The sequence below is a fragment of the Takifugu flavidus genome, chromosome 14, assembly GCF_003711565.1.
Source record: "Takifugu flavidus isolate HTHZ2018 chromosome 14, ASM371156v2, whole genome shotgun sequence".
In the NCBI taxonomy this organism is placed as follows: domain Eukaryota; kingdom Metazoa; phylum Chordata; class Actinopteri; order Tetraodontiformes; family Tetraodontidae; genus Takifugu; species Takifugu flavidus.
In genome coordinates, this window is record NC_079533.1 from 10,782,759 (window position 1) to 10,794,401 (window position 11,643).

The window sequence follows — 11,643 nt, forward strand, 5'->3', positions numbered from 1 at the left end:
GTTTCGCCACTAATCTACAATAGTTATATTATATTATTATTATTATTATTATTATTATTGATACTACGTACTACTATTATTAGTCGTATCTAGGTCGTCTGTCAGAAGAGGGCGCTCTACTACAAAAAAACACTCAACAATCTGTTTTCAAAAGGACCTTTAATAAATCTATACATATTCTTTGACATTACCAATTGATCCCATACTTTACACTTTGTTTCTTCTGATAGACATTTGACATTATGGAGGGTGTGGTAGGTGAACTGACCAAGGAGTGTGGATTTTGACAATAAATGTTAATGTTTTGTCGGAATTAAGACAAGCAAACAAAGCCCTGGCGTTGCTGGACAACATTCACCTGACACAGGTGTCTATAACTGCAAGGGCAGCAGGTTGAGTATTAATAAATGAGATTAAAAGCTTTTACAAAGATGTCAGGGGAGAGGACACACTTGATGGCTTTCACTGCATTACTGACATCAATTAATCCAACCTCATAATCCTCCCATTCTATCACCTCCCAGGAAGAGCATGAGATTGTGTGGTGGTTATGAACAGTAATATGGTATGGATTCATTTTTTCTGTCATCTGATTATAGAAAAAAAAGTATCCCCTAAATTTGTGTCATGGAATTTGCTCTCTTTTCAAATCGAAGCATTCCGTCATAAATTGACCACTTGGTGCAAAAAAAATATATTTACATGTGTCTGTATACATAATGTGTGTTTTAGGTAGTGGCTGGAACATCAGCTGGAGCAGGGCCGGAGGAATCCTCCTCCACCTGGTTTTTCAGCAGCAGGAACTTCAGCACGGGGTCAGTGTACTCCTTGATGGTCTCTTTCACTCCTTTCTCCAGTAGATAGCCTTCTGTTTCTATCTCTGTGTTCTCATTCCCTGCCACTGCTTCCATGGAGGTCTGCAGGAAGCGAAGGCTTACCAGCACGGAACCCTGTCAAAGAGGTGTAACGGGAGAATACTTCAATTAAAAGGCATCGCCAAAGGACAACATGGAAGTAAATAAAGTACACTTCTAAAACAGCGAATTAAGAGCTTCTTATAGTGAAAAGAATTCCCAAATTGCTTTAGGAATACCTGTAAAAGGAAAACTGACAGCACTCCTCCCCCAATGGTGTTCATCAGGCCCATGTAGTAGTTGAGCAGGGCTTCTCTGCAACCTCGCAGGTAAATGTTGAGCTCCTCAGTTTGGTATTCATAGTTGTAGTGAGCCGAGTTGTTGGTGATTTGATACTGGATGCATGGCCGTGGGGAGCTGGGGTTGCAGCAGCTGAATGGCACGCCATCAACCAGGTAGCGGCCATCGACGTTGCTCTTTACACGGCTACAGGAAAGAGGAAAATTTGTGTTTCGAGTTTATTAGCAAGCAACAGATGTGTACGTAATATCATCTCAGATAAAACAGCATTGGGTGGTGCAATTTACTGTTATCGTGTTACCTTCAAAGTAAAAGCATGAAGCATGAAAATGTTTGCCTTGAATCAAATGATGGTGATTCAGTTAAAAAAAACAACTATGTGTACAGGTTTGTCAATACCATCCATGCGCTAACTTTAGTCATATTCAATCACGTTTCACCTCCACAATCATGATCTTACTCTTTCACTTCCTTGGAGCTGAAGTCGAGGTAACGATTGCTGATCCACTGCACCTCAAACCAGTCCTTGAAGTCGCTGTTTCCGCAGCACTGAAACTCCATCTGCAGGCGATCTATGTTCTGTTTCTGGAAGCAGCGGCCCGGGGTGTCTGTGTCCTTGTAGAAGCGAAGGCCGTTCCTCAGGCCCACCTTCAGAGAAGACTCCAGGCTGCCCTTCATCACATAGCTCATAATGACAGCCAGCAGCATGAGGACAGTGAAGAAGGAGGAGATGGCAAAATATGGCTTCAAGAAGGTTTTCCAACGAGGAAATCGGCCTGCATCCAGGGCATCCTGACAGATCTTTGACGCAAAGTAGTTGATGCCCAAAGAGGCCACACCGACAATCATGAGAGTGTTGGGAACAATGTGTATGTCAGAGTTATCCATCACCTACAAGGAAGCAACATGATAATCTCAGAAAACATCTTTTAACTACACAGATTTTATTTCACTGTTGGAGCCAACAATTAGAATCACGACAGTGATGTAGGCTAAAAGATTCAAAATATTCAGCTTTCATATACACACGCTTATATTAAAGCATGTGTAGCTGTGACTTGCATTATGATCCCTTTCCTCATAATTTAGCAGTGCAGGTTTAATGAGACAACTGCCCCTAAACCACCAACAACTACAGCTGCACTTTCTGAGACGAGAGCAGGCGGCCTCGGCCCTCTCCCAGCAGGATCCAAAATCATTCATCAGCATCGCACAATCGGGACGAACCCATCTTTTATTCATCAGCCCTTATGTCGTCCACAGCAATTATGCAAAGGATAATTTTAGAGTTTTTTAGAAGCACTAAACATTTCCTAAAAATCTAGCTTACACCAACTATTTGTGTCCTTTATGTGCCCCTTTTTGCCCTCCATTCATGAAAGATGAACAGAACAGAGCTCTGAGGGTTTCTTTTATTTGTATTGTATTAATATTATTACGTGATGCAATTTCCCTGTTTTCATGAAACACATTCAAAAGAAAGTGTAAATCTAAAACAGTGGGTTTGCTCGTGAACCAGTGCAGCGATTAAAGCCTTATGAAGCAGCGATTAGACAGACTAAGACCGTCAGAGCCTCGTTTATGAAATGATGATTCAGGAGGCAAAGTGGGTCACAGGTCTGTCTGTCTTGCTTCCAGGATTTATTACTGAGCGTATCAGCTCTCAATGATGCTCCCAAAAAAGTTTGCAGATAAATATAAAGCACACTAAACACTAGTATAAGTAAAAATTAGATTTACGCCTCATTGTATCCATTTGTAATCAGATGTTTTAATATATATTTTATTTACTGTGATCGTGTTCAAAGACAAGAGCCAATCTGCGTAGTAGTAATAATAATAATAATAATAACAGCAACAACAACAACTTGGACGGTACCTCTGCCCTCCTGCGGAGCTCTGTCTTCAGGATGCATCCCAGACTAAAGGTTAGTGCTCCGGCCACTGTGGCACCCCAGGAGAGCAGCCACAGTCCCTGAGCCAGCTTCACCCTTTTCTGAAAGGGGAACTTCATCTTCATCACCACCATGGCTGCAGCGAGGTAACCAGAGCCTTACCGGGGGAATAGGGGAAGGAGAGGGACGAGGCGACGAGGGATGATGCTGTGCTTTATCTGCAAGTAGAAGGTGACAAAACGCAAATGTGACTTTGAAAAATAAACCAAACTGCCACGCTTGTTGTTGTGTATTCTTTTCTTTTTTTTTTCAAAAATTAACATAGGTCATAAAAGTCCATTGCTAACAAACATATTTGATGTTGGAGTACTTCAAGATATAAACTTCAGAGTGCAAAATCATGTGTTTGCATGCGTGTGTGTGCGCTCAGATTTTACCTTTGTGCCTCTTCAGAAAGTGCAAGGAAAAAAGTCCAGTTATATCCTCTGACCAGTATGTAACATCCAGTGTGCCACACACTGGATATGGCACACTGGATTTGGCAAACCTGGATGCTGCTGTAGGAGCGTCTTACCACTAATGCCTACCTATCCTCTTACTGGTTTGTGAAATCCAGGCCATTGTCTGCTCAGCACCCATCGCTCAATGGAGACTCACAAATAACTGAACAAATTAAACCTGACAGGAGGATGATGCTGTTATGGAGCATAAACTGAGTGACACAAGCTCAAAAGAAAACATCAGCAGGATGCATGAAAGCAATAAATAGTATGTCTGTTTATTTTTCATTTAGCTGACAAGTCTGGGAACAGATCTATGATTGAATATCGGCTCTGCTCATCCAGGTCAGCTCAGGTTCACAGCAGAGATGGAGCTCATGTCACCAGAGTCAGAACCCAAACCGCTTCAATAGTTAACCGAGTTTCAGACACACAGCATACAGGATTTCTTTGTCACCCCATTTGATCTTCCAGAACTTCTCCTGTGTGACACATATTGACTGGGAAAAGACAACAATAATACAGTGAAATTGTAGTTTGTTGCTATTTATTAGATTAGAGCAGGGATACAATTTGCTTAGTTCAACATTGTAACAAGAGGAGAGTGATGTTTACCTATCATAAGACACTACACCATTTAAAAGGCAATTCAAGGCTACAGCTCTACTAAATGTTATTAATAATACAGTATTAATAAGCTGAGACTGCTGTTAAAGAACAAATACAGGCAGAAAACCTTTCAATAACTACAACATATAATGACTGCTACCCAAGAATTTTCTTTATTTCCATGCACGAAACCAAAAAAGAGTAAAAGTAAAAGGCAGGAAAAGTCTATCTGTATGTAACAGATATAGGGACATTAAATGAGAGCAGGAAAAGGTAGAAACTACAGAAAAGCCTGTTTAAATACATATACTGTACTTACAAATAAAAGTTTAGGTAACTAAATGGAAATCAATACAACATAATTATATTAGTTACGATATACATGGGGTTTTTTTTTTCTTTAAATTGAGAGACTAAGGAAAGCGCCAAATTCAGTTTGGAAAGGGAAAATGTTAACTAAACAAGCTGCCAGTCTAATACTAGTGAGGTGAACTCGTCTCAGACTGGATGATCAGGCCAGGGGCAGAACCAATGAAACAGTTGGGTTCTAGATCATTTCAGTTCTATATCAATACTCTGGGGTCTTTTTACAGTTGTGTTCGGTCGTCTTTCAGCCCTTCCTCTGGTATTCCTCCTGTCCAGCCGTGGACCTCGGCCCCACACTGACTGGTTCCTTTGTTCTGGGGCTCATGTATGAAGTGGCTGAGCATCCTCTCCGCTGACTGCAGACTCGCCATGCTGCCGCTTCCTGCGTCCGACATTCTGCCATCCGTCGGCAGCCCGACGGTGTTCATTTCACCGCTTCCCCTCCAGTGATGGATGATGTCACTGTCTAAGTCCTCGTCGGATTTGTCCCCTCGGTGATGGAGGTCGATCATGGCCTCGGCGTCTCTCAGCTCCTTTTGCGTGTGATGGCGTGCCAGGGGCAGGTCCTCCAAGCTCGCTGAGCGGATGAGTATGGTGGAGCTGAGGTTCGAACTGGTGGTGATCCTGTAGGTGGCCTCTCCTGTCAGGTCATCGGAGAGGCTCTCATTGTGGATGGTGAACTGGAGATGGGGTATCTGGTGTGGGCGCGGGGAATGCGGTCGTATGAATTCATCGCCTCCTGACTCGCTGTCTTTGTCCAGGTCTCCTTCCCTGAATCTCCACGGTTGCCGGTTTGACCCTGACAGTATAAAGCGAGGGGTCTCCTCTCCCATCTCTGACCAGTCAGATTCCTCTTCCTCTGGAACTGAACCCAGCGATTGCTCCTGCTGGCTGATGTTGGCCTTTCCGTAGTCGTCACCGTCCATGAACTGAGCCGGAGGGGGAGTCATGGGGAGAACCATTCGGTTAATGCCATCATCTGACTGAAAATTGTCATCAGTGTTGTGCAGCAGTGATGTGACCTAGAGTAAGTAGAGTGTACAAACTGATCAGATTAATGACTAAGTTGGGTAGAATCATAAAACTGGATCTATTTTATGTGTATCTGTGCATCTGTTCATGTCACTGCGACTAACAGAAAAATAAAACAAAGGACTTCAGACATCTTTCAACCATCGCTCTGTATCAATTTAAAGAGGTAAGTAGAGATCTCACATCAAATGCTTCCACGTGGCTGGAAAACTTTGCATCAGCGAGCTTTCCCGTTAGCGCCGAGATACGCCGATTGAGCCGCTCGCGTTCTCCCTCCATTCTCTGAGTCTGGCAAATAGATCACATGACATTACCAGAGCTCTGGAGTTCCACATCAAATGCAGCCAAGTTTCCGATCTTACCACTGAATGGAGCTTCTGCTCGAGGAGGTGGTTGTTCTGTTGGGTGGTGGAGCAGTTGTCGTGCAGCCTGAAGAACAGACACCAGGGTGGTGTACGACTGTTACTGTATACGAACCCCCACTAAAGTCAAAACTCTGCTGTATTCAGATGCCATTAGCCTTTTAAACATACCTCTTGAATCGTTCCGCCAGGTTGCTGAGCTCCAAACGCGTCCTCTGAAGCTCTGCCTCCAGAAGCTTTTGGCTGCTGACAAACTCCTCTCCCAAACACTCCATCCTCACCGCTGTCTTCATCAGACTCTGATGCAGACCAACATTCTGCTCCTGCAGCGTCCTGTCACAGGTATAAAACAGCGCTTGGTTTCACCTGCAGGTCAGGGTTCACTATGGAATCCTCATGGGATTGTAAAAAGTAAAGATTCTTTCAATCATGACTACTGTCATTTGGATTTCGGGTTTTTAAAAAAAACTAGAAGAAAATAAAGGATTCAAGCATTCTTTTTCGTCATCCAGAGCTAAATTTGGTACCCAGGTCCCAGTTAAACCCCAACAAAGAAGAAATTAAATTATATAAAATATTAAAATTACTAAATAGACATAGATTACACAATATAGAAGGGCTATACTAACCTAAATTTTTAAAATTAATTATAGAATTTTAAAAATGTATGTACTCAATATTTACTAAAATTGGACACTTACAATGTTGTGCCCCGCTCTTCTGTGTTTTCCTGTATCAAAACAAACAATATTTTAAAGGGTGAATTGAATATTATGCGTACATGAACACTAATGTAAACACTGACAAGAGGTGATCATTTGGCTAACACTAAAAAATATCAATTTGGGACTGTCAATTGGATTACCACGAGTGCCAGACAACTAATCAATTGTTCAGTAATAACTAATCTAATGTACCGCAGGCAGTGACATGAACTCTGCTGCACAAATCAATATGCAAGAAAATGAGTGGAACATCATTACGCAACCAGTTCATCATGCATGCGTAACAGGGACGAGTATCGACTTTCCAATAATCACTTTAAAGACAAACTGTAATAAGGTGTTCCATAAATGAGTTTGGAGTCAATTCCAAGAGAACTGTCATACCTTATGTAATGATGAGCCACTAAAGCTTGTTCGTTCCTCCTCCAGTCTCGGGGGGCTGCTTGTATTCCTGGACGAATCTAACTTCCTAGGTGAATGCTGACTGTCGGCAGGGAGCCCTGCAAGGTCATCAGCCTTGTTCCTGGAGACAAGCTGAGGGGCCACAGAGTCAAGGTGGCCCTTATTATGACTGTTGTCATCTTCAGGTTGATACTGATGACTGTGGTCCTGACCATGGCCTTCAATTTGGTTGTCATGGTGATGCGGAAGTCGAGAGTTGTGGTGGTCGTCATGGTGATGCTGATGGACTGTACTTTGGTGGGCGTCATGGTAATGCTGATGGCTTATACAGGAGTGGTTGTCATGGTGATGCTGGTGGCTTGATATTTGGCAGTCTTCATGGTGACGCTGATGGCCTGTACATTGGTGTTCTTCATGGTGTTGTTGATGGCCTGTACTCTGGGGGTCACCATGGTGATGCTGATGGCCTGAAGTGTGGTGGTCTTCATGGTGTTGTTGATGGCCTGTACTCTGGTGGTTGTCATGGTGATGCTGATGGCCTGAAGTGTGGTGGTCTTCATGGTGTTGTTGATGGCCTGTACTCTGGTGGTTGTCATGGTGATGATGATGGCCTGAGGTGTGGTGGTCTTCATGGTGATGTTGATGGCCTGTACTCTGTCGGTCGTCACGGTGATGCCGAGGGCCTGAGTTGTGGCGGTCTTCATGGTGATGTTGATGGCCTGTACTCTGGTGGTCGTCATGGTGATGATGATGGCCTGAAGTGTGGCGGTCGTCATGGTGATGTTGATGGTCTGTACTCTGATGGTCGTCATGGTGATGCTGATGGACTGAGCTGTGGTGTTCTTCATGGTGGTGATGATGGCCTGAAGGGTGGCGGTCTTCATGGTGATGTTGATGGACTGTATTTTGGTGGTCGTCATGGTGATGCTGATGGCCTGCGATGAAGCGTTCTTTATGGTGATGCTGATGGTCTGTACTCAGATGGTCTTCATGGTGATGCTGATGGCCCAATTTGTGTTGATCTCCATGTTGATACTGACAGTCTGAACTGTGGTTCTCTTCATGGGGACGGTGATGGTCTGAACTATGGTCATCTTCATGGTGATGATCGCTTGGAATATGGTGGCCTTCGTGGTGAAGGTGATCGCTTGAACTCTGATGGTCCCTACGATGAGAATGATGATGACCAGAAGTTTCATGGTGGTGCCGGTTGCCAATACTGTGGTGGTCTTCATGGTGCCCTGAAATATTGTCTTCACGGTGACGATGGTGAACTTGAGCGTGTCGGTCTCCATAGTTCCGATGATGATGATGACTTTGAACTGAGCTTTGATCATCCTCATAATAATGCAGGTGGCCCCGGCCATGGTCTTCATGGTGATGATGATTGCCTGGACTGTGGTGGTCTTTGTGGTGCCATGAGCTATGGTGGTCTTCATGATGGCCTAGATTGTTGTGGTCTTTATTCTGATGACAATGACCTTGACTATGTTGGTCATCATGTTGATCATGTTGGTCTTCATGATGACCATGATGGCCTGGATTGTGATGGTCTTCTTGGTGGTGATGATGATGACCTTGTCTGTGGTGGTCTTCATGATGTCCATGATGGTGGTCTTTATGATGATGCTGCCCTGGTCCTTGGTGGTCTTTATGATGACCATGATGGCCTGGACTGTGGTGGTCTTCATGATGCCCACAATGGTCTGAACGGTGATGGGCTTTATGTTTAACATGATGATGATGACCTGAACTGTATTGGTCTCCATGGTGATGGTAGCGATTTAAACAATGATGTTCTTCATGATGACCACAATGACCTGGAATGTTATGGTCCCTATGATGGTGACCATGACCTGGACTGTGGTGGTCTCCATGATAATGGCGATGCTCTGGACTGTGGTGGCCTTCTGTGCAGTAGTGATGATGATGGTCTCTGTGGTAAGGATCGTGAAGATGAGTTGCATGGGGATGATCTCTGTAGTGACAGTTCGGACTGTGGTGTCTACTCCTAGTGCGATGGCCAGTGTTATGGTGATCCCTGTGGTGGTGATGATGATGACCAAAAGTGTGATGATCATCATCCTGGTGGTGATAGTGGTGTTCAACAGAGGGCGAATGAGAACGGTGATGAAGACTTTGAGACCACGAGTGGCGTCTCTTCATGCTGCCTTCCTCAGCAGAGCCTCTGTCCTGGTGATGGAAAGAGTCTGCAGTTCGATGGCCATGGTGGAAGGATTGGGAATGGGATGGTTGGGTGGAGTGGGAGCACCTGCTGGACTGCTTTCTAGCGTGGGAATATTTGCTGGAGCCGCTTGAGTCTGCGCAAGCTGGAAGACCTTTCTGCTGTCTGGTCTTCTCCGTTCTCCCGGTTGATCTGGTAGATCCCACAGAGGCCCTTTGAGCATCGGTAACCCCGAGAGTAGTGAGCCTCATGGGGCTGAGCACCTGTCGGGTAATCTCATTAAGAAAGGCTGAGAACTTCTTTTTCTCCTTCATTACATTTGTCACAGCTTCACCCTTCTTCTTCTCTTCTCCACTTTCATCTTCATCAGTTGGCCAGTCTCTCTCCTTCGGTCTGGACAGAGCCTCCATGGATTTAGCTTTGCGGAAGCTGCCATTTTTTCCAGAACCTCTTGCTATCTTTTTTGTGTTTTTCAGAGTACCTTGAGGAGAACCACCATGAGACTTAGCTTTCCTCTGGTCCTCCTTGTCTGGGAGCCTGTTTGGACAACTATTTTGATCTATTAGGGGAGCTGTGTCATCCCCCTCTTCAGAGTATTTGTGTTTCCTGGAGATGTCCGTGCAGGACCGTGAGTGCCTTGACTTCTTTACTGAATATGGATCTACATAGTTGCTGCTGGTGTCAGATGACAGGCTAGAAGAAGAGGAGGAAGAGGAGGAGGAGAAAGAGGAAGCGGAGGAGGACACTGAGGAAGAGGATGAGGAGGAACCAGTGGAGGAACTGGATAAAGTCTCTGCACGTGAAGCGTGCCGGTGGTTTTGCCTTTGCTGGTAATGATGAGAGTGTTCGCGATGATGAACGTCCTCACACTTCTGCTGATGAACGGGACGATCGCTGAAAATGCTGTCATCTGCTGTGGAGTTTGTGCTATTTAAACAGAAAACATGCCAGATATAACGGTCCTTTTTATTTGATTTATCACTTTTTTGAAAATTCCATTCCTAATGCACAAATGTCCTGGGTCAAAAGCCATTGATCCCTGATCAACTGATAAAAATGAGATCTCTGGTTCTTGTGTGTTTCTCACTATTATAACTTTAAACGTGAATGAAGTGATATTGACGATATTCTGTTATTGAGAGTATGTCCTAGGGTCAGGGTTAGCCAGCTGATTAACAGAAACAGAAAGAAATAGACATTTTGGCGTGTGTAATGCGGTGGTATTTTCAGCCCCTGGGAAAACTTTCCATGTAGGTTTAACACTATTTAAAGTTCCCATTTTAAGCAGGAAGACAGTTAAGTGTCACATGAAAACTGAGCCCAAGTATAAACATACAATAAAAAACAAACTCCAAGCATGTAAACGTACTCGTGACTTTCGCTGCCGTCTGAATTGTGCCGTATCCGTTGGTCACGGTGCCGATGGTGGCCTGGATTTTGGTGATGCTGCTTCATTTGTTGCAGTCTTGGGTCAGCGATCCTCCCGTGGCTGTGTTCCTTCAGCTGCTGGTCACACATTTGCTGCTTTTTGACTCCTCTGGAGGTCTGGACAAGCTTCCCGGCAAGTGTTGCTGCAGACTGGGAGTCGCCCACAGAGAACTGGTAACGAGGGAACACAAAAAGTTCTTAAAATACCATTGTGAACTGCACAAGTAAGATCACTGTTACAAATGCTGCTATAAATAACACATAAAAAGTTTACATTTCAAGCTCGGCACTCACCAACAGCAATGCCCATTTAACCAGTTGCGCTGGATTGCGGCATCTGTGATTCACCTTCTGACTGGACTGTGAAGCAGATGCTGAAACTCACCAACACATCAATATATACTGCTGTCCCACCCAATCACAGAGAGGCCCCGAGGTCACGTAGAACACAGCACGCAGATGTAAAGACCGAGTGGTGTGAGTTGTACTGGACTGTGATATTTTGGCAAATATGTTGATAATTTAAGCACATTTAACTCAACATATTAAACAGGATCAGAATAACCTTATTGGTAAAGAGCTGCTGAAGTGTTTCCTGTGGATGCGGCATCAACTGTAAACCTAAATCTCTTTTTTTCCCCCTTTGTAAAACTGTAATTTACTTTACTTTAATGTAGATGAATTCAGTGGTTCATTATCAAGTCACTGTTCACTTACATGAATTCAGACCACTTTAATTACACAGCGTTAATTTACTGATCATAAATTGCCCTCACAGCACTGGATAACCTCATATGAATAATAGTTTAATGATTAAATCTATCATCTGGGATCATTAGAATATATTGTCAGACTATATAAGAGCTGCTGTTGGTCTTTCTGGTCTTTCATACTAACAATGCTGTAACACGTGACGTCATTGCTGCTGGCAGCATTCCCTAAATCGATGTAATGTGTTCCAGATCCAATAACAATCAATGGTGCA

The 11,643-nt window shown here is 44.0% G+C and overlaps 2 protein-coding genes across 4 annotated transcripts; both read right to left on the minus strand.

The window, feature by feature from the left end:
* Positions 1–140: 140 nt before the first annotated feature.
* On the minus strand, positions 141–3,643 carry rom1a (retinal outer segment membrane protein 1a). Its single transcript, XM_057054480.1, has 5 exons — positions 3,487–3,643; positions 3,034–3,267; positions 1,615–2,045; positions 1,094–1,340; positions 141–950 (listed from the first exon to the last, which is right to left on the minus strand). The coding sequence occupies exons 2-5, from the start codon at positions 3,181–3,183 to the stop codon at positions 729–731; spliced, it is 1,050 nt and encodes a 349-aa protein (XP_056910460.1). The 5' UTR covers positions 3,184–3,267; positions 3,487–3,643; the 3' UTR covers positions 141–728.
* A 436-nt stretch (positions 3,644–4,079) lies between these two features.
* Positions 4,080–11,015, minus strand: si:dkey-273o13.3 (filaggrin-2). Of its 3 annotated transcripts, XM_057054418.1 has the most exons (9): positions 10,953–11,015; positions 10,600–10,829; positions 8,187–10,157; positions 7,028–8,150; positions 6,620–6,648; positions 6,090–6,251; positions 5,919–5,985; positions 5,740–5,844; positions 4,080–5,546 (listed from the first exon to the last, which is right to left on the minus strand). In XM_057054418.1, exons 2-9 carry the CDS (start codon positions 10,746–10,748, stop codon positions 4,746–4,748), a joined length of 4,407 nt encoding a protein of 1,468 aa, XP_056910398.1. In that variant the 5' UTR covers positions 10,749–10,829; positions 10,953–11,015; the 3' UTR covers positions 4,080–4,745. The 3 variants fall into 3 exon arrangements, with proteins under 3 accessions (XP_056910398.1, XP_056910399.1, XP_056910397.1); XM_057054419.1 differs by having other exon boundaries at positions 4,080–5,453; positions 7,028–10,157; XM_057054417.1 differs by having other exon boundaries at positions 7,028–10,157.
* Between the last annotated feature and the right edge of the window lie 628 nt (positions 11,016–11,643).